Consider the following 27437-nt stretch of genomic DNA (forward strand, 5'->3'; position numbering starts at 1 on the left):
GGTCACACAGCTGGTGAGTCTCATGTGTCTGAGGTCACATTTGAACTCAGGTCCTCCGGACTCCAGGGCTGATACTCTATCCACTGAGCCACCTAGCTGCCTCTCAGCATCGATTCTCTTAAAGGGCTACCACCTTCACGAGGGAAGTCTTCCAGCTAAGTCTTGATGGAATCGATGGGGGAAAGACGAGAACTAAAACAGAAGGGGAAAGTCATGAACAGAAATGACATTTCTCCTTTTTAAACATAGAGCATAGAATTTCAGAGCTGGGAGGGGCCTTAGAACATGGAATGTCAGAGCTGGGAGGGCCCTTAGAACGTGGAATGTCAGAGCTGGGAGGGGCCTTAGAACATGGAATGTCAGAGCTGGGAGGGCCTTAGAACAAGGGATGTCAGAGCTGGGAGGGGCCTTAGAACAGGGAATGTCTAGGATGGGGGGATCTTTAGGACCCAGAGTAAGAGTCTCAGTTGGGTGGTTTCTATTAAGCCCCACTGCTCTGGTTGGTGTCTCCCAGTAGCTAGTACATGGCATCCTGGGTCTTTTTCCAGCCTTCATTTACATTCCTCCTCTGGGTTTGACTTTCTCTTTTCTCCCACACACACAACTGAGCGTAGTCTGTTTCTGCGGATGGGCCTGGGCCTGGGCGCTTAGCACATGGTTCACAGGCCAGTAAACCAGTAGCAGAGGCAGTTTGTCTTCAGAGGGAAAGACCGAGGCCTCGGCAGGCTCCAGAGTCAGTGAGCCGCCCGCCTTCTCCTGGCGAGAAACATCCTGACTGAGTTGGCTGGAAGCCCTTCCCCTCATCCCATGCCCAGCCCCGCCTCGTCTTAACTGACCCATTGCTGGAGGGAGAGACACAGGACTAGAGCTGGGAGGGGCCTTAGAACATGGAATGGCAGAGCTGGGAGGGCCTTAGAACAAGGGATGTCAGAGCTGGAGGGGAATGGAATGGCCTCAGAGGTCGTTTAGTCCACGCCCCGCACCTCCATTTGACAGGAGAGGGGAGCCCAGAGGGGAGGGGACTGGTCCAAGGTCACACAGGCAGCGGTGGCAGAGCCAGGAGCCAAACCCAATTCTTCTGACTCCATTCTCTTTTTTTTACTTCCCTTTCAGGGCACTGCCCCCCAACAATTAGGCAAAGCTTGGTCCTGACAGGCCCCTCACCCCCTTTCTGACTCCTCGCTTACCTCCATTTGCCCCGTGCTTTCAAAATTCACCAGCTATTCACTAAATGTGAACCATGTGCTATGCTCTGGAGAAGACGCCAAGTTTAGATAAGGCATAGTTTAGATGTAAACAGATAACTAGGACACGCAACATTCCATGCTAAGTTCATTGTTGTTGTTAAGTTTTTCATTCATGTCTGACTCTCCGTGACCCCATTTGGGGTTTTCTTGGCAGAGATACTGGAGCAGTTTGCCATTTCCTTCTCCAGCTCATTTTATAGATGAGGAAACTGAGGCAAGCAGGGTGAAGTGACTTGTCCAGGGTCACACTGCTAGTAAGTGTCTGAGGCCAGATTTGAACTCAGGAAGAAGAGTCTTCCTGACTCCAGGCCTGGTGATCTGTCCACTGCACCACCTAACTGCCCGCTAAGTTCATTAGAGAGGGACACACAAGGTGCTGTGTGAGTCTGCCCAGGATAAGGTATCCAGGTGCCCTCTAACTTTCTCCCTCTATCCCCAGCCCCCTCTACTCTACCAGGATTCTTGTCAACTTGTTTCATGCCACAGGATAGCCAATGATGGCTTACTGTCACCTCCTAGGGGAATCAGCATGGTAACACATTAGTGCTTTCAGCCAAAAGGAATGAAGTTTTAATGGGAGAATTAAAAGTCTGTGTGAATGTGCTTTGAAGGGTAGAGGGAGGCAGCTTCTTTTTCTGCCTGCCTCTGTTTCCCCAGGCATGTGCCTGCTGTCTTCTGGGTCATCACTTCCCTCCCAGGACAATGGGAGCGAAATCCCCTGGGGAAGATAGAGAAGGTACTGTATTGTAGAAGTCCACTGGATGTGGAAGGAGAAGCCCCACATTCTGGTCCCCACTCAATCATGACACACTTCGTGACCTTGGACAAGATCGATGACCTCTCATGTTCCTCCTCAGCCAAACGAGCTGTTGCCGTTAGAGGATCTCAAAGGTCCTTTCCCCGTCCTGTCCTCTTTTTACCCATCTGTTAACTGAGGTGGTTGGACCAGATGGTCGTTAAGGTGCCCTTCTAAGAGTCTCCTTAGATGAGTTCAGTGCCAGGAAGGGACAGAGCTTGGCTCTCAGACTTCTGATTCCCGGTTGGGCATGAGTTTGTCAGAACTGCTAATGCTCAATGGGCTGATACGCTTCCAGTCAGCATTTGTGTGTTCTCTGGGGACAGGGAGGCCAGCCCAGGTTGCTTCTGTTCTGAATGTGTGGGTGTGGACAGAAGTCAGCACAGCATTGTCCGAAGAGTACTGGAATTAGAGCCAGGAAACCTGGGGACTAATCCCAGATCAGTTGACTACGATTTATGTTATCTTGGGCAAGCCACTTTGCCTCAGTTTACTCATCTGTCAAATGGGGATAATGTACCACCTGCCTTGAGAAAAGGACTGTGGCAAACCGGCTCCAGAAATGGGAGGTTATTACTTTTGTTATTTTTTCTGTTCTCATTCTTCACATACATTTGATGAAGCTCAGATAAAACAGTCCTGGCACAGGTCACTATCTTATCAGTCTTTTGTGTTTAACATTTTTAATCCTGTTCCTATGTGGTTTTGATTCCTTCTGCTAGACTTTTCTATTTTGAAAGCTGGTCATTCCATGTGGTTTGGAGGTAATGATTACTTGGGAAGGTAACGTTTATTAGAAATATTATTCTTGCATTTTCATGCACCGGTGTTACAGCCTGGCCATTGTGGACAACAGTTTTGTCTCCACTGATTCTCTACCTTCAAAACTCTCTCTCTCTTTTTTTTTGGTGAGGTAATCGGGGTTAAGTGACTTGCCCAGGGTCACACAGCTAGTAAGTTTCAAGTGTCTGAGGCCGGATTTGAACTTAGGTCCTCCTGACTCCAAGGTGAGAGCTCTATCTACTGGGCCACCTAGCTGCCCCTCCTTTCTTTTATTCTCAAGGATCTTTTGGAGTCTCTATTTATTGGGGATTGATTGGTTACTAGTTTGTGAAGGAGAGTTAGCTTTTGGTCTATGGTCCAGGGCACCAGATTCTACCTTTCCTCACAACAACCCTGGGGAGTTAGTACTATTATTCTCATCATTTTACAGATGAGGAAACTGAGGCAGATAGTGGCTAAGTGTCTTGCCTAGGGTCACAGAGCTAGTAAGTGTCTGTAGTCAGGTTTGATTTGAACTCAGGTCTTCTTGACTCCAGGCCCAGCATTCTGTCCCTTGCCTAAATACAATAGAGTAGTTTTCCATGGGGCTGGTCAATGCTCTAGTGTTCTTACTACATTTGGGTTTATTATCCAGTCAATAAATTGTACTCTAAACCCCTGGGACTCTTTGGCATGTGCTTGTTGCTTACAGCCAATATGTTGTTTTCTTGTATTTATAGATTTTTTTTTATTTGAGTGGTAAAAGCAGTGAACGCTTTTCATACATAAACACATGTAACCTTTGTTTCAAATGTCTAGCTCGCAGAGACTGTAGAGGCCACTATTGTCTCTCTAAGAGTGTAGGAGCCAAGGAGTAGGCTGGAAGAAGCAATTTATGCTGTTGGTTTGAAGTTCAATTGAGAAATGTATTACAATGATGTGCTTTTCTCTATTAGGACAGGAAAGGGTATGTTTTATCTGCGATCTATGAAGATCTATGTAGAATCAGTGGAGAAGACAGGGCGAAGGTCATGTGAACGTTCTTCCTTCACAGAAATGTCATAAGTGATAAGTTATAAAGAAAATTCTCTAAACACTTTGTGAGGGATTGTAAGTATATTTTGGAAAGACTGTTTCTATGATTACCATAGAGAGGACAAGTGGAAAGGACTAATTCAGCTTAATTCCTGAAAGATTAAATTTAACTCTTATCTTGATGAGAGATATGAAAAGATTCTTAAGAATTGTTTTCAGTATCAGGAATGAATTGAGTGGTGTGATACCAAGATGTCAGACAAGTGAAGAGGAGTCATCAGTCATATTACACTGAGTTGAAAGCCAAAATATTTTAAATAGTTAATTAAATAAGAATGGCTTTTGTTAATAAATTTTACATATTTAGTAATTTAAATATTTAATTATGGAGAAATAAGGGTAATTACTCATGAAAATAATATTTCTCCAGTTTATTAAGTAATTAATATTCCATGAACTGGATTAGGGATTTGGACTAATTAGTTAATGAGTCCATAAAACTCGGTGAACATTTATTAAGCATCTATTATATGCCAGATAATGTGCTAAGGACACAAAGAAAGGCATGATAGTTGCTGCCTTTGAAGAGCTTGCTGTCAAATGGAGGAAGCCAACACAGAAAGAAGCTGAAAAGATGGGGTGGGGAGAGGGTCCTAAATTGAGGGAGGATATGATGAAGTCCTGTAGCCAGGGTAGGAAATGGTCTGAGGAAGTATGAGTTACAGAGCTGGATTTATCATGTAGAAGGAGGAGTTTCTGGAGACCATGAAATTCAAGTGATCAGCGGGGTGGGAAATGATGAAGTGAATGCCCTGACTACCCTTCAGAAATGGTGGTGGACGTGGGAGGAGCTCTCCAATGTCTGCTCCCCCCCCACCTCCAATAAGAAGGGAGGGGCCCCAGGGGCAGGGATCTTAGGAGGTGTGAGTTTCAGGGGTGATTTCATCTTGCAGAATGATGAATTTCTGGGATCATGAAAAACAGAGAACAGCTAGGTGGGAAGTGATGATGTAAAGTCCCTCATCATTAATGAGAAAGTGATTACAATTTTACGAGTGAGAAATAAATTAACCAAACATATTCACAGATGACTCCAGGACTTGGGAGGACAAACAGAGAGTGAGAGAATGAGTCAAGTGGCCAGTGGAGGGGTGACCTAAACGGTCTATTCCGTTCATCCCTGTTAGGTGGGTTCCTGGCCCATATTTCCAGGCGTCATTGGTTTGCTCACTTTTCGTAATGTGTTTTGTTAAGAAACATTGGATCAGTCTTGAGTCTGGGAGGAAGCTTTTCTTAGTAATTCATGTGCCATCTTGATGTATTTGAACCCATCGTTATGAATCTTCTCTGGTCCTGATACCTTACAGTTTTGTGCAGAAGCTAGAGTTTGTGCTACGTCCCTTGATAGAACCATTCTGTCATTCATTATGATAGGGGCTCAGTTGGTTCCTGTCCCAAGTGTGAGCCCACCTTCGATGTTACTGTGTTGGACTTGTTGTAACCATATGGATTACCAAGAAATTTCCACGTGTTCCTTTTTTAGGAGTTCTCTCTTTTTCCTGTCTTTTCTTTGCTTTTCAATGGTGCCAAACTCAGATAGAAAGGGGGATCACTCAGCCTACATAAAGATTCCTTCGGGCCACATACTGACTTAGAAAACCATATGTTTGCGTGTCTGTGCATGTGTATAATACATGTATATATAATATATAGAATATATATACATGTACACACACACATATATAATACATATATTATGTATATATGTTAAAAGTAATAGATTAGGACATTAAAGTCAGATAAGAATTACATTTTAATCTGATTCAGACTTTATTAGGGAGTGTTGTGGGCTGTATGTGGCCCACAGGTCATATTTTGGACACCTCTGATCCATAATATAGTTTTTGCTTGATGTCGAACTGTCAGTTTTGTTCCTGCCATATATTTGACTCCCTATCTAATTTTAACCTTTTGGCTTTCACTTTCAATTATTGATTAAAGGCTTCTCAGGGTGCTTTTTTCTTGGTCTTCAAATGCTTTTTCAAGCTGCTTCTGTATCATCTTTCCTCCTAGTTCCTTACTATGGCAACACACGTGTCCTGTTGTGTGCAGGTGCAGTCATTCATGAGGGTTATAGCAAGTGCTAGCCTTTAAAAATTCCTCTGTTTTGGTATAGTTGATCTACTAGTTGGATTTGTGCTGTCAGCCTGAGAAAAGACTTTATTGAAATTCCAGTCGTAGTATGCCCATCTCTTCTTTGGAATCATTTGACACGTCCGCATTGCTTTTATTATCTGTTTTGTTGCTAGATTAGACTTTTTTGGAGTTTGTGTTAAATGAAAATTTCAATTACTTTAGGTCCTCCCCTCTCAAATTTAATAAACTCCTTGATTTTCTCTGTATTCCATCTAATCTGGGTTTGGAGGCACAACAAAATCTTATGATGGTACTGCACTGATATATTACATATTGTTATAGTCATATGATAAATACTTACTAAGTATTTATTATATTATGTGTGCCAGGCACTGTGCTAAGCACTGGAGATATAAAAAGAGACAAAAAATAGTTCTTATCATCAAGGAGCTTACAAGCTAATGGGGAAGACAGCCAACAAATTTGTACAAACAAGCTATACATCAGATAGATAGGAAATTGATTATTAGAGAGAAAGTGCTAGAATTAAAAGGGATTGAGAAAAGCTTCCTCTAGGAGATGGGATTTTAGTTGTAATTTAAAAGATGTCTGGGGAAGCAGGAGGAGGAGCTGAGGAGAAAGAGCGTTCTAGGCATGGGGGCAGCCAGAGAAAGTCCCCGGAGCAGAGAGAATGTGTCTTGTTAGTGGGATAGCCAGGAGGCCAGTGTCATGGGATGGAAGAGTGTGTGGTGGGGGGTAAGGTATAAGGAGACTGGAAAGGTAGGAGGCAACTAGGTTATGAAGGGTTTTGAACGCCAAACAGAGGATTTTGTATTTGATCCTCGAGGTAATAGGGAGCCGATGGAGTTTATTAAGTAATGCTGTATATGATTGGAACTTATGTGCCTGGGAAATGAGGGTCTTTTATTTTATTTTATTTTTTTATTTTTCAGTTAACCAGTATTTATGTATAGACACACAGAAATACACCTGGAAAGCGCTGGAAAAGAAAACACAGTGACGTTTGCTGTCATTGAAAGCTGGAAAAAGCAGCTTCTACTTTTGAAATATAGGACTCTGTTTTTAGGACGTCAGCTCCAATGGCCGGCCTTTGGGAACATGTGGGTGGCTTCCCCTCCTGCCTCCCACCCCAGAGGCATTTACAACTCTCTGCCTTATTGTTTCTAACATCCTCGGAAGCCTGAGTGTTATTTTTGTTTTCAAGGATATTCGAGGATGCTATATACAATGCAGGAAACCCCAGAGGTTCTGAACATTTTTGAGGTTCTGTCCTACCTCACGGCCAAGCAGGAAACCTTTAAAAGTCACACATGGGCCTGAGCCTGGAGGATGGGCTTTTGGCAGTGAGCCAGGGCTGGTTCCCTGAAGGGAATGACTTCGGCTGCTGTTATCTCTAGCCTGGCCCTTTGACACTTCAGTTATCGTTGGCTGTTTTCTCTGAATCACGGTCTCCTGGTTGGAAGGGACCTCAAAGGCAGGTTGTCCACGCCGTACTGGAATAGGAACCCCCTTCGTCATCTCATTCCCATCCTCAACTCTTTCATCTTGAAGGCCTTCGATGAGGGGGTGCTCGTGACCTCCTGAGTCAGTCTATTCCACTTTGGGAGAACCGTAACTCTTAGGAGGTCAAGGCCTAAACTCGCCTCTTTGCAACTCTAGAGAATGACAAAATCTCAGAGTTGGGAGGTAGCCCAACCTTTAGCTTCAGAAGAATAACAAATGATTCACTTGCAGACTTACAGGGATGGGGTCACACTTAGTACCTCTGCCACCTTGGGGGAACTATTTCACTTCTCAGCCTCGGTTTCCTAACCTATAAAATGTGTCTAATAATACATGGCTTACTTCACAGGTGGGGATGGAAAAGTTCTTTGCACTATAATACTATAGAAATGAGAGCAGTTAACAATCTGGAGTGTTGTGTTCATTTCTTGGTATCACATTTTTTGAGGGTCATTAATAATCTGGAGAGTATTTCAGTGAATGGTGCCCAGGGTGGAGAAGGACCTCGAGCTCATGGCACATGGACATGGAAAGTGTAGCCTTTCGAATCTCTGTGGGTCCTCATCCCAACTCCTGCTTGTGTGGCAAGTGGGGTCCCCACAGGTGCCTTATTCTCCTCCTCAGGATTCTAGAGGTACCCCTGATGGGCAGTGAGGTACCTTTTTCTGCTATTGGCTCAAGCCCGAATTCCAGTGAGTTTTCCCTAATATCAATTGCCATGATTAACTCCCAGTATCATTTAATAAATTAATATTAATTAACTTTTACAAAGGAATATTTATTGACAAGCTATATTGACTAGGTGCTATAGTTTATAGAAGCTATTGCAATTATATGTTCTGTTTACACAGAAGTATAAACATATCCCCTTGAACTGGGGACACACTCTTCCCTCATGCCACCCATGTCCCCACTGGTGGTGGATTCACTCTCTCAAGTTCCCTTTTGTAGGTGGTGTAATTGATGGATGACCTGCTCCCCATTGGCTGCCATAGTTGATGGATAGCCATCTTGGGTCTTGGCAGACTTTGGCACAGATTCTCTTCCCTGGACCTTATACTGCTTTCTTTCTTTTTTTTATACACCTAATATGTCTTCAAGTAGTTTACAGTTTGGTTGGGGGACAAGACACTCACATAAAATGAACAGTATGAAGTTAGTATAAGGCAGCAAGTGCAAGGATCTAACCCTGGGTCTTCAGCCTTTTTATAGGGATTAAGTGCCCCATGATGGAGACTGATGGGGCGTGCTTTACCCCAGCCTCTGAGGAAAAAGCAGTCCTTCTCATCCAGTCCTGGCCTCTTTCCTCGTATCTTTGGTTCTACGCCCTCTTTTCTCCTGTAGGTGGGTTACCCCTAGAAATATCCTCTCTGTCTCCAATCTTCACTCTCTCCCTATTTACTGGCTCATTTCTTGCTGTCTGCAAACAAACCCAGGTCTCTTAACCTCCCCTCCCCACTTGACATTATCATCCCCTTAAGCTTTAGTCCTACTTCTCTCTTTTCTGGACTAAAACTGCTAGAAAAGGCTTTTGATACTTTCTCTCCCTGCGTCCACTTTTTCTTCTCTTGCTCACTCCTTAATCCTTTGCAATCTGGTTCTGACCTCATCATCTATATTTCAGCACTTAATTATGGATGTACCCCAAGGTTCTATCTTGGTCTCCCCTCCCCTCCTTTTCTCTCCCCTCTTCTCTTCTCCACAATTGTAATCATATACCACATCTTGTTCAAGCATTCCCCAATTGATGAGTATCCCCTTAATTTCCAATTCTTAGCCACCACAAAAGACCAGCTATAAATATTTTTATGCAAATAGGTTCTTTTTCTTTTTCTTTTTCTTTCTTATCTCTCTGGGATACAGACCCATTAGTAGTATTGCTGCATCAAAGGGTATGTACAGTTTTATAGCCCTTTGGGCACAGTTCCAAATTGCTCTCCAGAATGGTTGGAGCAGTTCACAACTCCACCAACAATGCATTAGTGTCCCAATTTTCCCACATCTTCTCCAACATTTATCATTTTCATTTTCTGATGTATTAGCCAATCTGATAGGTGTGAGGTAGTACCTCAGAGTTGTTTTAATTTGCATTTCTCTAATCAATAGTGACTTAGAGCATTTTTTTTCATGTGACTGACCATTTCATTTTTTACATTACAGTGTGTCTTACTCTTGATCAAGCAGATTGCTGGCCCTTCATCAGGCTCAGCTGCTGGCAAACTTTCTCATGGACTTGGAACTTTTTTAAAGTTCACAAAATCACAGCTGTTGTCAACATCTCTTTATCTAAGAGCAAGATAGAACCGATACGGCAGGGACAGAAGCCACAGCAGAGCAACACATTCATGACTTCAAATGTTTTTTTTTTTTAACCATTCCAAATATATTTATCAATTGTTTTTTACTTCAGCAAAACAATTTCCAAATTAGTCATGGCTTCCTGTTGACCTAGGTGGGGCAAGTAGGCTGCTGGCCCTCTCTAGCTCTGTGTCTGTCTTTCTGTCTCTGTCTGTCTGTCTTTCCCTCTTTCTTTCTGTGTGTGTCTCTCTCTCCCCTCAGAGGCTTACATTGGTTATTGCTTCCTCACTGGAGCTCAACCAGGGAAAGAGATTAGGTTCCCCACAGTGGGAGTCATTGTGTCTCAGCAGCCAATCGATGGGGCTTATTTTTTTCACCAACTGAGAACTGGACATGAAACAGTCACATATACCTAAGCTTTGAAATTCATAAGGGAGCTCCTACCAGGCTGATAACCGTATATGAGCTCCTAAGGGCTGGGCTCTCCATTATATGGTTTTCTGTATCAAGGTTGTCATGAGAGAAGAGCTTTGCCAAATTTTGACCGTAGTACTTAGGTGTGCTGTTATCATCCTAGCCTGCTGAGAAGCACTTTATCGAGAGTTGGCCTGGGAATCAGGGGGATCTGGGTTCAGGTCCTGACTCACCAACTGGGTCATAGAGGGTCCCAACCTGCATTGGTAGAGCAAGACCCCCCCCCCCAAATGGGTGTTCTCAAGATCTTTAAAAACAGACCCTAGCTTAGCCACTTAATCCTTATGTCCTCCAGTAGAGTGTAAACTCTTTGAGGGAGAGAAATGTCTCACTTTTGTATTTGTATCTCTGGTGCTAAGCACAGTGCCTGAAATACAGTAAGCGCATAATTAATGTTGATTGACGATTGACTCAGGCAGCTTCCTAGATCTGATCTCCTGGTTGTCTGAGAGGGATTGGAATCTGGAGGGGAGAGCTCACCTACTGGTATTATGTATCTGCCTCCCGCCCTCTTTTGTCCCTTTCCTCCCTTTTCCCCAGGTTTAAGATGGTCTGCAATGCTAAGAGGGAGGCAGGGCTTGTGGACTGCCCAGTGGGGTTATCACTTGAAAGAGAAATTAAAGAACAGATTCAGAGAAAGTCAGAGCCAGAAGCTGTCTCAGAGGTCATCTGTTCCAACCTCCCGTTTTATGTTGGTCCAGAGAGGGGAAATTACTTGTCCTACAGTTGCCCAGTGGCAAAGCTGGGATTCTAAGGTAGCATCGACCCATTTGTTCCTTCTTCTCCTCGGTCCTGATGGAGGAACGTGAGGCTTGAGTCTGTGTTTTGAGCGTTGATGGTGGGTGGAATGGGCATTCTGGAGGGGGAGTGATCCTTACATCCAGATGGAAGACTTTGTCGCCTATGATGTTGTAGTTTTCTGCTTGAAACGACATGAAGAGAGAGAAAAAAGAAATGATATGAAGAGGCATCTTGGGATAACAAGTATGAATTAGGAAGACCTGGGTTCAGATTCTGCCCCCTTAATCTGTCAGTTTTCTCATCTATATAATGGGCGGTCGGGCTTGCTGGGCTCCAAGTTCCCTTCCAGCTATAGCTCCATGAATCTGGGGAGATTTAGAAATGAAATTTTCAGATTTCCTCTTCTATGATAGATTGAGAGTCAGAAGGACCTCAGAGGTCACGAGCCCCAACGCCCTCGTTTTGCAGGGAAGTTGTGTCCCAGGGACGCTAAGTAGCTCGTAGGAGACTCCCCAGGAGATCTGGATTTGAACCCAGGCCCCCTGACTCGGGAGTGCACCGAATCCCACAGCCTCCAAATGCTTCCCGAGGAGGCCTTCTCTCCGGATCTACCTCCACTCCTGCCCAGGGGGATTTGGGCCCGTCTTTATTTTCTGGGGAAGAAACGTTACCTCGTAGTCCACTCAGTGCGGTCATTTGCTCCCTGGCCAAGGCTCCGCCCTCCCCTCCCACACTCAGCCCTGCTCCTGTCGGCCCAGAGATAGCCATGCCCTCCTCCTCCCTTCCTTCCTCCTCACATTCCAGCGTCTCTAGAGCCAAGAGAGCTGCTCGGCATTCTCGGGGTGTGAGAAAGCTGCCCGAGGCTTTTGTTTCTTCTTCTCTTTCCTGTGTGGGGGAAGAGGCCAGGCGCAGTGGGGTGTGATGGAGAGAGCCCTCGTTGGGATCCAGAGGGCCTGGGTTCGAATTCTGATTCTGCTGTGTTTCATTCTTTGCAAAAACAAGCTGATCCCGAGGGCGCCTCACGTTCTGCATTCTGCCATCCTTCGGTTCCCTGCCCAGCGATCTCCCATGGGGAGAGACGGGAGAAGTGTCCTGCCTCTTGTCTTCCTGAGTGTGCGATCTTCACAACTCATTTCTTTGGGCCAGTTTTCCCACCTGTAAAACCAACCAATCGACAAACATTTATTAAGCATCTACAGCGTGCCAAGCAGTTTGGGGGCATTAGATCAGATCATAGAGCACATCAACTCCAATCTTCTCATTTTACAGATGGGGAAACTGAGGCTCAGGGAGGTGAGATAACAACTTCCTCCGTGTCACGGAGTGAGTAAGTGTCTGATGTGGGGTTTCACCCTGGGCCTTCCTCCTTACAAGTCCAGTGCTCTAGTCACCGTACCGCACTGCCTTCTAATTACCGTAGCCGTCTCTAAGGTCCTCTAGAGCTCCAACACCCTATGCATTTGTGGTTCACAATGGACATCACCAGGTGGTGTAGTGGGCAGAGTGCTGGCTTGGAGTCAGGAAGAGCTGAGTTCGAATCCTCCCTTGGAGGCTTACTAGCTGTGTGGACATGGACAAGTCATTTTCTCTCTCAGCCTCAGTTTCCTCATCTATAACATAGGGATAAGAAACGCTAGTTTCAGTTCAGTTCAGATGAGAACACAAGTGAAAACTTTGCGAATCTCCATAAATGCTAGCTGTTATAATTTAATCTCTCAGCAGCATCTTTCTCTTCCTTTAAGACCCCCTCGTCTTACTGCCCTCTTCAGGAGGGTCTGAGGCCGAGGGGAAGAGGGGAAGCCTGGCACGTATCAGACACTTAATAAAGGTTGATTGAATTTTCTTGAGCTCCGTGTAAATGGGCAAGTTGGCCCCACAGGACAAGGCGCACCCGCTCTGTCTGTATGAGATGTGAGCGAGATGTGGAGCCTGTCATTCCAGGCTGATTCTGCATCACTCCCCTCATGTACAACGGGGGTCTCAGCTGTTCTCCACCTTGGCCATTCTGTCTCGGGCCCTCTGCTGTGCCAGGAATGTTCTCTCTTCTTCCCTCCTCCAGCTCTGCCCAAATGCCGCCTCCTACGCGGGTCAGTCATTCAGTCCCTGAACATCTATTAAGCTCTTACTATGTACCAGGCACTGGGGATTGGTTGTTCAGTCATTTCAATCGTGTCCAACTTTTTGTGGCTTCATTTGGGGTTTTCTTGGCAAAGACACTGGAGCAGTTTGCGATTTCCTTCTCCAGCTCATTTGACACATGAGGAAACTGAGGCCAACAGAGTGATGTGACTTGCCCAGGGTCACACAACTAGTAAGTGCCTGAGGTCGGATTTGAACTCAGGTCCTCCTGGGGATACAAAGATAAAAAAGAAAAGTAATACTGCCTGCCCTTAAGCAACTAACATTCAAATGGGAAGGACAATATGTAAAATGAGGCTTTTCCTCACTCCCCCCAATCCCAATAACATGGTATTTATTTGGTGGGTATTGTCCATTAGTGCTGTGTGGCCTCTGTCAAGTGAACTGCCCTTGGCCTCAGTTTCCTTCTCAGTCCAATGAGTGGGTTGGGCTGGCCGCCTCTGAGGTCTCTTCCTGCTGTAGATTGAAGACCCTATGATCTTCCTCAGTAGAATGTCAGTCCTAAGGCAGGGGCCATCTCCTTGTCTTCTTATCCCCACCATCTATTGTAGGGCCTGGCATATTCTGTAGTAGGTGCTTGATGAGCGCTGGTTAAACGGGTTTGAAAGAGCGAGGCACTTCCTCTCCCTCCTGCCTTTCCTCCTCCCTCCCCAGGAAGGTCCTCCTTGGATGGCTGTGCCCTGGAGCTGCTCCAGATATCCCCAAGGCAGTGGGTTCTACCACACAGGACGTGTTCGTCCAGAATGGGTGAAGGGAATGACTGTACATCTGGAACATAGAGCTTTGTGAGTGTGTGTTGACTGACCTCTCCCCCACACGCTCCCTCCTCTCTTCTGACACTGCCACCGCCTTGGTGTCCCATCATCCCCTCGTGTGACAGATCCCTCATCACCTCACGCCTGGACCAGAGCAATAACCAGCTGATTTGTCTCCTAGCTAGCCTCTCCCCCTCGGGTCCGTCCTCCACTTGGCCCCTTAATCTTCCTAAATTAATTAACTAATTAATTCTTCCTAAAGCACAAATCTGAGTGTGTTATCCTTTCTCCCAGTCGAGAAATCCCCGTGGCTCCTTATCCTCTCCGAGATCAAACATAAAATCGTCTGCTCGGCCAATAGGATACTTCCCAAGCTGCCCTGCGCTACGCCTGAATTCCTCTCTTCTCCACACACTGCAGTCCTGTGACCCTGGCCTCCTGGCCGTCCCTCCACCTCAGGCTCCCCACATTTCTCCGGTCTGCCTCGTGCCTGGACAACTCATCCTCCTCATCTCTGCGTCCTGGCTGTCCCTCCGGCTGAAATCCCGCCTTCTGCCTTCTCTCTCTTGGTTACCTCCTGTCTGTAGCTCCACTATTACACTGTGAGGTCTTTGAGAGCAGAGGCCGTGTTTTCCCTTTCTTTGACTCTCCAGGACTTGGCACACAGTAGGCACTTAATATTTATTTACTGACTGACGGAGCAGTCTAACTAGTTGAGTATAGGGTAGCTCATCACAGAAGATGGGCCTCGAGTTCACCCATAAAAGATCTCCTGAAGGAGTTGAGGTGCTTAGGACTTGGGTGGAGTTGGCGGGGAGAAGACGGCTGCTCAGTAAGTAAGTGCTTAATCAGAGCTGTTGACCATCTAATTTTTGTTCTCTGAGTGACAGCCCTGGTCCCTGGGGCTTTGTCTCTTCCAGAAATCTTGCTCCCTCCTTTTTCAAAGGTTCCCAAGGAATGCAGGAGCAAGAGGAAGAGGAAGGCCATAGACTGACCCTAATCAGGGCTAGTGATGGATGCCCAGTCCTCAGAACAGGAAGCCGAGAGGCTCCGGGAAAGGGGCATGGCTCCGGCAAGACAGTTGGTTATACAATGTGTCTTCTGGGGAATTGTGCTTAGTTGGGAAAAAGGATCTCAACAAATGGGAGGAAATAGCCATTAGTCAATATGACGCTACCCCTGGGGGCCAGCTCAGGCCCCTCTCCTTGCTCTGGAGATATCCCTGCGTTGGCCCAAGTTGGCTGTCAGGGATGACTGGCTGGGGTTTACGCTGCTACAATGACGGCTGCTTCCTTTCCAAGCTTCCGGCCATTGTGCCCCCCCCCACCCCTCCACTTCTTCCTGGAATTCTCCTCTTGCACACAGAAGTCCCAGGGTCTCTGGGCTGGATGGGGCCTCAGCAGCTGCTTAGCCTGGTCTGTACTGTACTAGAATCCCCTCTGCCCATCCCCACAAGGCTGCTGCTCCTCAGGGGAGCTGATGCAGCCCCCTGCAGCAGCCCACCGTGATCCCTTTGAGTGATGCTCAGTGTTGGCTGGTTTTCCCTTAAAGCAAGACTTCCAGGGCCAGGAAGGCAGCTGCCTGTCACAGATTTAGAGCTGGAAGTGCCTCGACGGTTATCCAGGCATCCAGGCTTTGCTGAAAATTCCTCCCGAAGCAGCTCCTTCCATTGCTGGGCAGCTCTAAGGTTAGGAAGTTTTCCCTCAATTCATGAGATCATAGCATCTGGAATAGGCTTTAGAGGCCATCGGCTCCAACCCCCTCAACAGCAGCAGCAACAACAGGGGAGGAAACTGAGGCACAGCCTCGAACCCAGGCTCTCCAACTCCAGACTCATTTTGACTGCAGCACTGGGACACCTCTCCTTTCCAGTTAATAAGGGGCCAGCCTATTCAAACCATTCTGTTCTAAACCCCTCATTGGGTGACAAAATGGCACGGGTCCTGAGCACGTCCTTAGGAGCTGATATGATGCCTTGTTTTGGAGACTTGATCTCTCTCTTGCCTGGAATGGAAGGGCAGTGGTCACTCATGGCCCCAGGCTCTCCTCTGATGGGCACAAGAACTTAGATCCCACTGTCTACAGGAAGCCTTCTCCAGGTGCTCAATTCTAGTGCCTTCCCTCTGTTAATTATCTCCTATTGACTTTTAATATTATTATTCACTATTATCCCTGTTAACTATCTCCTACATAGACAGGAGGAGTCTATAACTTGTTTTTACATATTTGTTTCTTGTCTGCCCCTTTAGACTGTGAGCTCCTTGAGAGTAGACCTGGGTTGGCTTTTTTCTCCTCTTTTTTCCATGTCCCAGCACTTAGCACAGCACCTCATAGGTGTTTAATAAATGCTTATTGAGCGGCTGCTCAGTTTTTTTTCTCACCTGGGACCCCTCCTTAAACAGTCTGGTAATCCCTTGCTCCTGGGGACTCACCATGTTGGTGAGGGACAGTGAAGACACCCAGCTGACTTTAGTGTCCTTACAGCTCAGAACTCCTGAGTTAAAGCAATCCACCAGCCTCAGTCTCCCCAGTAGCAAGGATTGCCTTTCCAGCAGAAACTAGGAGTGAGCAGGAAGGTCTTCAAGCAGAGACTGGAGGGCCACTTGAGAGGGACTTGGAGAAGGGATTCCAGAAGGCCATTGAGCCTTACTGTCCAACCCAAAGATTCTGTGAGGTCGGGAAGAGATGGCTTTAGGCTTGATGGGGGTGACACCCCCAGTGGTTAGAGCTGTCCTACAGTGGTATGGGCTGGCTCAGGGGGTAGTGACTCCTTCCCATTAGAGGGCCTTAGGAAGCAGCCGGATTAGTTGGGACGTAGTTGAAGGCATCCTTGTTCAGGTATAAGGCTCTGCAGAGATCTCTTAGCTTGGCGAGTATATGGTTCTCTTATTCTGAGTCAAGGGAAGCCCTGTCAGAAGCTGAGGCAGCAGAGGAAAGCTGTCTTGAGGATCCGACCTAAAAGTAATAATAATAATAATAATAACAACAGTAATGGTGATAATAGCTATTAACATTTATATGGCACTTTCAAGTTCCCAAAGCACTTTACAAGTGTCATTTTGTTTGATTTTTACAAACCTGGAAGTCAGGCGTTACCATTATTCCCATTTTACAAATGGGGAACAGAGGCTGAGAGCAGTTAGTAAATGGCTGAGGAGGGATTTGAACTCAGGTCTTCTCGGCTCCGAGTGCAGTGCTCTATACACTGTACCGCCTAGCTATTTTTGCAGGGGGAGAATGCTACAGAGTGTCAGAGTTCAGTCTGACATCAGGAGAAACTTCCTAGCAGCTGTGTGAAAGGGGAATGGGCTGTTCCAAATGGTGGGTTCCCCCTCATTCGGAGGCAAAGCCCGGCTGACTCCTTGTCTGGGATTTTGTCAAGATGTGACAAAAGGATTATTGTTCAGGTGTGAATTGGAATGGAAGGTCTCTGAGAGGTTCCTTCCACTTGTCGGTGAGATCTTGAGACAAATTTCCCTCCTCCAAGTTCTGGCCCTGGCCAGTTGTCCCCCAGGACCCGAGAGTGATGAAGATGCAAAGAGCCAAAGAGACCGTCTCCGTCAGGGTTTTAAGCCTGGGATCAATGAACTTTTTAAAACTTGTTTTCATAACTGTCTATCAATATTATTGATTTCCTTTATAATTTATGCGTTTAAAAACATTACTCTAAGAAGGGGCTGCCCAAGGGGTCCAGGACACAGAAAACATGAAGCAGCCTTGAGTTCCGCCCTTGTGTTTTACCAGTGGGGAGCCTCAGGTTCAGAGAGGGAATGTGACCCAGCTAGTGAGGCCGCTGGAGTGGGGTCTGCTGCTGCCGGGGTCTGCTGCTTTGTGTTCAGAATCAAGGCCGCAGTGAAGTCCCAGGATGCAACGCGGGCACGCGCCCCCCAGAAACTCCTCGGATTCGTTATGCGTTTGATTTTGAATTAATTTTTGGTCGTTGCGCATTCAGAAACCTTTCACTGTGCCAAATTTTTCTCTACTCCCGTTGGGGTCGTGACCCACAGTTTAAGAAGTGCTGTACCAGCCCCAAATCAGGCTGGTTCAGTACTTCAGGCTTGGGGCTACAATGATGTAAGACATTTATAGACCATCCAATATTTAACAGCTAGTGGGCACGTGGAGGACAGAGTGCCACGCGCGGATCTCGATTCAAACTCAGTCTCACTCACTCACTAGCTGTGCGACTCTGGGCAAGTCACGCATTCCCTGTTTGCCTCAGTTTCCTCATCTGCAAAATGAGGATAATACAGCATTTATTTGCCTGGGTGGATCAAATGAAATAACATTTGTAAAGCCCTTAGCGCAGTGCCTGGCACATAGTAATAAATGTTAGCTGTTATTATGGTTGTTAGCGAAGGCAGCTAGGTGGTGCCATAGTGCACAGAGCAGTGGGCCCGGAATCGGGAAGACTCATCTCCCTGAGTTCAAATCTGGCCGCAGACACTAGCTGTGTGACCCTGGGTAAGTCACTTAGCCCTGTTTGCCTCAGTTTCCTCATCTGTAAAATGAGCTGGAGAAGGAAATTTTGAACCGCTCCGGTATCTCTGCCAAGAAAACCCCAAAAGGATTCACAGTCACAGATGACTGAAAATTCAACAACAGTGACAATTATTATTATTATTATTAATGTTAAACATGGAAAGGGTACTCTGTTAGCACTTTTTCAGGTTCACTGATAGTCCCTGTGACAAGCACCTATTATCCTTCTACCTTCATTAGAGGGTGTTCGCTCTCCTGAACTCCATGCTCCAACAGAACTGATGCTCCATTTTCCACCTCTGAGCCTTTGCACGGGTTGTCCCACATTCCTAGAATGCCCTCTTTCCTCACTTTTACTTCCGAGTCCCTTTCTTCCTTTAAGGTGAAACTTGGGCAACATCTTCTGCATGAAGTCTTTCCTGATCTCCCCGACTGCTTGTGTCCTTCCTCCCAACTCCCTTGGATCTAACTTTTTTGTAATCCCTTGTCATTTATTCACGTTACATTTCTGCTGTATACATTTTTATACATGCTTTTGTTTCCTCCATTATGGTGTAAGCACCTTACAGGCCAGAATGGTTTCATTCTTCAGATTTCAATCAATCAACAAATATTTATTAAGCACCTACTATGTGCCAGGTGCTGTTGTAAGTGCTAAAGATATAAGTACAAAGAATGAAACGATCCCTGTTGATGATGACCTTAAGTTCTAATAAGGGAGACAAAGCGTAAATATTAATTTAATAACTTCGTATATTTATATGTACACATAGACACATGCATGTGCTTACATACACAAATAGTAATTATGTATTAGCTTGGGAGGGCGCCATGGTCATTGTCATTGCATGTCATCATGACTGCACCTAGCACAGTACCTGGCCCAAACCAGGTGCTTAAAAGATCCTTGTTGGTTGATTGATGGGTTGGTTGAAAGATGTGTTGACTCAGAAGGTTGTGGTGAGGATACCAAGGGCAGTGGGGGATCTAAGCTAGTGATCTAGAAGGACACCAACAAATAGGCTGGCTTGCTCACGCTTTGGGGGACTGGGAAGTTTAGTCAAAGCCTTGACGTCTACTCCCCTCCCCCAGGTCAGTCAAGTTTCTGGGATAGTTTCCAAGTCTTTTAGTCCAGGTCTTTTGTCTGGAACTATAGCAGATATTGCACACATCGTGACAGAGAACTCACTACCTAAAGAGGCAGCTTAATCTATTTTCTAGGGGTGGGGCAGACTAGATAGTCTATTACTTAACTTCTCTGAGACTCACTTTCATCATCTGTGAAATGGGGATGCTAATAATACCACTTGCCTCACTGGGTTGTGAGGACCAGATGAGATAATGTTTGTTAAGCACATAGCCAGCCTTTAATTGCTGTGTAAATGTGAGCTGTTATTGTAGTTGAGACTAGTATTATCATTATTATTAAGGTCCCTTTTAGTTTCAAGATTCTATTCTGTTTTCTTTTGGACAGCTCTATTTGTTAGAGGCACTGAGATCTAGTGGAAAGATGATAAGGTTCGGGGACAGAAGATTTGAATTCAGATCCCAGCCCTGCCACTGATTACATGTGCATGATTGTCTTAGGAAGCAGGATCCTGGGAAATTCCTTCTGCATCTTTGGTTTAGATTTTTCCTTCACGGTCAGAGAGAATGGAAGATGGTGAGCCTGGGCAGGTGAACTAAAAGGAAGAAAGGCAGGAGCCCAAGCCCGATTTTAAAGGCCTATTTCATAGGTACAAATTTGCCTGAAAAAGATCTGGGGATCTTAGGGGACTGCAAGCTCATAGAATCATAGATCTAGAGATGGAAGGTAAGCCGGGATTGGAAGGAAGCCAAGGGAGCCAGGAGGCAGGGATGAGGAAGAAGAGTGTTCCCAACATGGGAGACCCCTAGAGAGAATGCCGGAGTCTGGAAATGGAGCGTCTCGTCCAAGAAGCAGCCAAGAGGTCAATGTCACTTGACCAGTATTTTGTGGAGAAAATTCCGGATGGACAAGGTGCCTGCTGAGGCATCTTCCCGTCCTGAGACTCCGTCATTCACCCAGGGCGATCACGAATCACAGACCCCTGTTTGTGGGGGCGCTGCTCTTCTCGGTGATGATGGAAGCGCTTCCTCTGCCATCTTCGGGCTCCAGCTCCCTCTTCTTTTGTGTGGCGGATGCTAAACAAGCCCTGCGTCCCCAGGGAGCGGCTCAAGTGAGGCAGCCATGGGAAGGGACTTAGTAACCAGTCATACTGATGGAAGTTTTCGTTGCTATGGAAAGGTCCTGTGTATGTTGCACTGAAATCTCTCCAGCCTCCAGAGCCCAAGGCAAGTCCCCTGGAATTCCAAAGGACAACTATGGTCCCTCTTCACCATCATACTCCTTCACGTGTTTGAAGATAGCCGTCATATCAGACTGAAGTCGTCTCCCATTTAAGTCCCCCAAAGTAACCCTTGGTCCTTCGATCAATGCCCACATCTCTCCTCTTTTCTCTCCACCTCTTCAATCATCTCTGCCCTTGTTTTTCACTGGATCTGCAGTGGGAATTAGGGGGCAGCTTTGTGTTGGGTCAATGACCATTCTGTAGCGGGATTCAGGGCTAAGTCCTTGGTTGGGGCAGTGGTCACCCTGTGGCCAAGGTGAGAGATCAGCTGTGAGGTGGGTCAGTGTCTATGTTGAGGGCTAGAGGCCATCTCCTATCAGGGATTAGTAACCTGTTAGTGGCCAGGGTTAGTAGCCAGTCTCAGATTGGGGTTGGGGACTCCTCTAGCCAGACTCAGAAGTCAGATGAGTGAGTCCTCTTGTGGCAGGGGTTGGAGGTCAGGCTATACTCTAGTCTGGATTGGGGTTTAGCCAGCCAGTGTCCAGGATTAGGGGCTCACAGACCCATGGCTGGGACCCAGCTAAGAAAACATGAGAAATCATTTTGTCCTCCTTTCCGGAGGCGGTTTGGTGTTTTCCATTCCCCAACTTCCTTTTTCCCAGCTGAAAGGATCCCTTAGAATTTCTTTTTTATTTTCTCATTAATGAACTGATTCATCCCCGTGTCTGCCTGGGGGACATTATTGGACATGTTACCTGAGGTCAAGAAGTCGAGCATATCCTTGGGGAGACTTCCACAGCCCGTGGGCCGCCAGGGTTCTCCCAGATTCTCTCTTGGTTTTCCTCGTGCGTCATCATCGCAGGACCAGTCCCTACATCATGTCCCTCCTTATCTGTGCGCGTAGAATGGAAGCTTCTCGAGGGCAGCAAGATTTCATTGTTTAGCCAATGACTAGCGTGGCGCCTGGCTCACCGCATTTTGTTGGGTCTTCATTAGGCAGTGGTGAGGGACGGGGGCTTCCTGGGGGAAGAGTCCTACTGGGGAGTGCAGCAGCTTCCTGAGGGGGAGGTCCGGGTCATCAGTTTACCTTCCCGTGGGTCCCTCCTCCCACCTTCCCTGTCTCTCTGTCTCCTCCCAGGTTCCTGGGAGAAGCTCGAATCTCTCTCCGGGATGTCCTGGCCACTCCGAGTCTGGCTGCCAGCTTCAATGTCCACCTTCTCGACACCAAGAAACAGCCGACAGGGGTAAGTGCCTGGCTGTTGTCATCAATGAGAATACTCTTTTTTTTGGTGAAGCAGTTGGGGTTAAGTGACTTGTCCAGGGTCACACAGCTAGTAACTGTCAAGTGTCTGAGGCCGAGAATACCTTTTGTTAAGGGCCGGCGGAAGTCAGGCTTCATGGTAAGCCTCGGACAGGATCACCTCTGAACCTCACTAAAGCCGGTCACAAGGGTGAGCTTGGGGGAGCAGAGAGAGGGATGGATAGCAAACTGAGAGGCCCTGGATTCAAAATCTGGCTCTGCCACTTTCTATGAGTGTGACTTTGGGCAAGTTGTTTCCCTTTCCCAGGCCTCAGTTTCCTTATCTGTAAAGTACTGGACAGGATGGCCACTAAAGTTCCTTCTAGCTCCAGACCCTCCCCTCATGCCCCAGGGAATCCGACAGAGTCAAAGTCTCTCCTTGCCAGGCACGGTTGTTTAGAGAGAGGTCAGGGCAGGAGAAAGTGGAGGTTTGGAAGAGTGGAGAGCCCACGAGACAGTGGCGTTCTAGACTCTGGAAGGGACCTTAGACATCTGTTAGCACAGGCCCCTCAGTCTACAGATGGAACGCAGAGTGGTAAAGTGATGTCCCTGAGGTCACACAGAGAATGAGGCCCCAGGCCGGTTCTTACCATGGAGAGGTGCGGCACCTCTGGGTTTTCTGGTTCAGGCAGCTCCCGAATGAGCATGCTTCCTCCGTCTGCCTGTCAGAGAAGAGACTTGTCCAGGGTCTCACATCCAGCATGGGGCTGGGGCTGGACCTTCGTGTCGGAGGAGCTGCTTCTGGTTCCCCCGTTAGATGGTGACCTCTTTGAGGGCAGGGACTGGCTTTTGCCTCTTTTTTTTTTTGTCCCCAGCCCTCAGAACAGCCCTGATTCATAGGAGGCACTTAATACATGCTTAAGCATACGTCGGTCCGGGTTTCAAGACCAGCTCTCTATCTGCTATTGCAGGCTACCCCTTTTACACGATAACCATAATTGACATTTAGAGCTTTAAGGTTTGCAAAGCACTTTACATTTGATCCTTGCGACAACACTGGAAGATAGGTGCTATTATTATCCCCATTTTACAGATGAAAGACCATTTATCAAGTGGGGAATGACTTGTATATAATCTGTGGTGTTTTTGGGTTTTTTTTTTGAGGCAATCAGTGGTTAAGTGACTTGCCCAGGGTCACACAGCTAGTAAATGTCTGAGGCCCGATTTGAACTCAGGTCTTCCTGACTCCAGGGCTGATACTCTATCCACTGAGCCACCTAGCTGCTCCTCTGTGATCTACTTTTTAAAAAAATTATGCTGTATGAAAGAAATTTATCCTGGGAGATGAAAGGGGCCAGGAAGCCTGGGTTCAAATCCTAGCCCTATGGGACTTGAGAAAAGTCGCTTCTTGCACCCAGATCTCTTTCAGCCTTAATTCCTGTGGTTCTGTGAGTGTATTTTCTTTCTTGGGAGAAGTTGCACTGGAAAGACAGACCTAGAGAGACCAGTGTCGAACTCAGAGGAATGAAGAGCTAAGGGGGGAATTTCAGGCATCCTGACAAGAGATGGGAGGGGAGTGGTAGAAGGCACCCCAACATCATCTCTTTAGAGCTTGGACAGATCTCAGAAGCTGCCTAGTACAACGCCCCCATATTACAGAGGGGGAAACTGAGGCCTAGAGAGATGAGATGACGGGATTGGAACTGAGCTTTCCTGATTCCCAAATCCTCCCATTTGCCCTTCTTGGCTTCCCTGTGTTCCCTCTGGATGGGGGTGGGGGTGGAGTAAAAAGGTTACTGGGATAGTGAACTGAGAAAGACCTTTGTGCAAATAGGAAGGACTGGGGGAATTGGGGGTTCTGAGTGCTCACTTCCCCATGTGGGCAGAAGTCCGCATCTTGGTTCCTCTTCTGCCTTCAGTCTGGATCTTCCGTTTTGGGGGTGAAGGGAGTGGAAGAAAGTGGGATCAGGCGTGGGTCCAGAGTGGAACGAGGCAGAGCATGCCTTCCAGGGAGAGGGCAGCCCACGGCCTGGCTCGCCTGGATAAACAGCATACCTCCGGCAGGTGGGGAGTGGCTGTCCCGGCGTGGGGAGCTAGGGGCCGGAGTGGTGCTGGCAGAAAGCTGCCCACAGCTAAAAGGAATGGAGGACACTGGAATCCCAGGACTTAAGAGACCTCGCAGGTTCAAAACCCACATTTTACTGGTGGGGAAACTGAGGCTTAGACAGGTATTTACTCAGGGTCACAAAGACAGCTCTCTCTAGATCATGGGAACCTAGATTTAGGGCTAGAAGGAGGTTGCCTGATGCGAACCCCTAACGTGATAGTTGAGAACATAACCTGAGGTCCCACGTGCGGCAATTCCAGCCATCAGTCAATTAATATTTTTTGTTGTTGCTGTCCAGTCATTTTAGTGGTGTTTATCTCTTATGTCATGGAGACGGAAACAGGATTTGTCCGCTGATGGGATACTCACAGTGAGGGAGAGTGGGCGTTGAGTGTGCTGCTGAGTCTGCAAAGCTGGGTTCCTTGATAGGGATGAAGGAGAAGACGCTGTTGGGGCCTCTGGATTCCAGACCCACTTACACCCCAGCTTTGACCCTTTGGGTCGTCGTCCGCCTCCTTCTCTTCCCATCTCTGCCTGCTCTCCTTCATGGAGAGCCTCCTGGAGGCTCCGACCTCAGGTGGGGTTCCATTCCCCCATGGGGAGGGTGCTAGGACCCATGTCCCATAGCCAGAACTCTGATGGGCTCTGGACTGCCTTCGTTTTCTCTCTCTTTGCCTTCAGGGTCAATCATCCCAACCCCAGGTGAGGCTATGCCCAGACATCCCCACTTACTGCTTACACCAACTCACTTCTTCAGCATCCACCCTCCCACGTCACTCTCTGATCACCCTCTCACTAGGGTCTCCTGGGGCAAGTCACTCTCTCCACTAGTGTCTCTGTCCACCCAGTAAACCCTTATCACCCCCTCCTTCATAAACACCCAGGCCTGGCTATCCAATTAGACCCAATTACCAGCTTCAGGAACGTGTTCTGTGCCATCCTTTCTTCATTTTCATTTTCAGTCCCATGTTCTGTCCCTCCCTTCCTCATTGAGAAGACAAAAAATACGATTGCCGATGTAAGCTTGATGTCAGAGAGAGCTTAACACTCGGAATGATCCCCAAATGGCACGGGCTGCCTGGGGCCGGATGCCTGCGGGGCTCTCCGTCCCTGGGGGGCTTTGGGTGAGGCTGTGGCTTCTGAGGATCCTGCCGGCTCAGAGACTCCGATTCTCAGTCATGCTTCTGGTCCAGATTTTCTCATTTATTTATTGTTTCTTCCCTTAATTTCATAGTGGAAACTTTAACCATAACTTTGTGTCCTTTTAATGAAGGAAATGAGGGTTCCAGAAAGTCTGGGACAGAAAAGGGAAGTTTCAAGTGGGTGGCTGGTGATAGAAGAAGCCTATGTTTTGGGGGCCTCCAGCTTCTCAGGGCATCTGTGTCAAGAGCCACCAGGCTAGGGGGGAGCTGTGCCTTCCCTTCCCTCCTCCCTACCCCACTCTGATTCTTGGGGAGCTCCGTAGAGTGATTGGGGGTGGGGTGGATCATAGATTCAGGCCTGGAAGAGGCCCCCAATCCCTTCATTTTGTAGATGATGGCGCCCTTGACAGTCACAGGGAAGTGGGATCACCGCTTGGGAAGGGGGAGTCATCACAGGTGACTTGTCCAAGGTCATGAAGCAGTGGGATTTGAACCCAAGGGGACCTGATGAGATCACAAAGGGAAGGAGTCTGAAGAGGAGAAAGAGGGCATCAGAACTGAGGCACAGACAGGTTACAGAGTCACACAGCTAGTAACTTTCAGAGGCTAGATGTGAACCCAGATCCTCTGGAAAAAAAGGAAAAAGCTTAGAATGAATGAATAAATACGTGTTGATGAATGAAAGAATTATGACCACAAAACAGGATGCTAACAGGTACAAACAAAGGAAGTATAAAATGAACAGACCACATCAATCCAGGGGAAGGCTTGTTCCCCATCAGTTGGGATGAAGCCAAGGAGGCTTCCTGGAGGAGGTGAATTTGATACCTCTGTGTCCTTCAGTGACTTTTCTAAACTCCCATGGCTCCCCATTGCCTCCAGGTTCAAACATAAATTCTTTTGTTTGGCTTTTAAAGCCCTTCCTAACCAGTGTTCAACCAACTCATTCTACCGGGTATCTCAAAAAGTCTTATTGTCATTTTAAGTGCTAATACTCTAAAACTGCATTAAGAATTTTTAGGGGCAGCTAGGTGGCACAGTGCATAAAGCACTAGCCCTGGGGTCAGGAGGACCTGAGTTCAAATCTGCCTCAGACACTTACGGGGTGTGTGATCCTGAGCAAGTTACTCAATTTCTCTCTGCCTCAGTTTCCTCATCTATAAAATGAGGATAATAATAGCACCTACTTCCAAGGACAGTTTTGAGGCTCAAATGTGATAATATTTGTAAAGCTCTATGCTTAGTGCCTGGCACATAGTAGGTGCTTAATAAATGCACAGCTCAATGCTGCCTTGTTGTACCTGAAGCCTTTTTTTTTGAGGGGGGGTCCTCCAGCTGCTCATGCCCTCCCTTCCCAAATTGCCTTGTAATCTTTTGTATATATGTTCTGTCTATACTTACATATGTAGGTACAGTCTCCCCCTTTTTTAGAATGAAAGCTCCTGGAGGGCAGGGACTGTTTCATTTCTGCCTTGGTGTCCCCAGCGCAGTGCCTGGCACACAGTAGGTCCTTAACTAGGGCTTATTGATCGATCGATTCAAAAGAGCTGTGGTTTTTAGATGTGAGTGCATCTCCCACTTATCACGTCAGGGCTTGCCCAGGGCTTCCAGGTTGTGCTTGTGAGTTACTAAAATCAAAACAGGCACTCCTTCAGCGGCCAGAGGGTGTGGAGTGAGGATGCCAGGGCTCTGGATTTGGAATTACAGCGTGCAGGTTAGACTTCTAGCCTTGCGCTTGTACCTGGGTGACCCTGGGCCAGTGACTTCCCCTTTGGCCATCAGCTTCCTCACCCGGGGTCTTCCCAGATCCCTTATGAGCCCTGAGGTGATGGCCCTCTGTCCTCACTGAGCCAGGCTGATAGACCCAGCACCCGCCTCTGCGGTCCTGGGACTGTGCATTTAGATCTCATTGAAGTAGGTGCTGTTATTGTGCCGGTCTTACGGATACAGCTCATGTAAGCTCTTAGGATCCTTCTTTCAATTTCTGCTCCCACTGATGAGTCGGGTGCCTAGACCTTGTCTACATCTCCCCCTCCCCAGGATTCTGGAGTGTCAGGGTGATTCTAACGTCATTGGCTTGAGCCCCACCTGGTGTGCTTCTCCCCAAAGATGATTAGTTGAGAATGTCAACCAGCCTTAAGGAACTTTTAGAAACAGAAAGAACAATGGGTACAAAACGTCTCCCCCACAAGCACATAGAGAGTCCAGGGGAAAGCGAGCACGTGAGACAAGAGAGTAACTCACAGCCGC

The 27437-nt window shown here is 47.2% G+C and overlaps 1 protein-coding gene and 1 long non-coding RNA gene across 4 annotated transcripts in view; one reads left to right on the forward strand and one right to left on the reverse strand.

The window, feature by feature from the left end:
- DYSF (dysferlin) overlaps positions 1 to 27437 on the forward strand; it is a 231419-nt gene that overhangs the window by 24199 nt on the left and 179783 nt on the right. For all 3 annotated transcript variants that reach the window (XM_027839970.1, XM_027839971.1, XM_027839972.1), the window contains exon 4: positions 21837 to 21942. In XM_027839970.1, coding sequence (XP_027695771.1) covers positions 21837 to 21942 — 106 coding nt within the window. The remainder of the gene's footprint in view (positions 1 to 21836; positions 21943 to 27437) is intronic.
- LOC114026309 lies at positions 9611 to 25287 on the reverse strand. Its single transcript, XR_003567110.1, has 5 exons — positions 24958 to 25287; positions 24415 to 24466; positions 16289 to 16862; positions 11811 to 12168; positions 9611 to 11191 (listed from the first exon to the last, which is right to left on the reverse strand). It is a non-coding gene; the product is annotated as an uncharacterized LOC114026309 (long non-coding RNA).

This window comes from Vombatus ursinus, unplaced genomic scaffold (genome assembly GCF_900497805.2).
Source record: "Vombatus ursinus unplaced genomic scaffold, bare-nosed wombat genome assembly UNPS02014837.1, whole genome shotgun sequence".
NCBI classification, from domain to species: Eukaryota; Metazoa; Chordata; class Mammalia; order Diprotodontia; family Vombatidae; genus Vombatus; species Vombatus ursinus.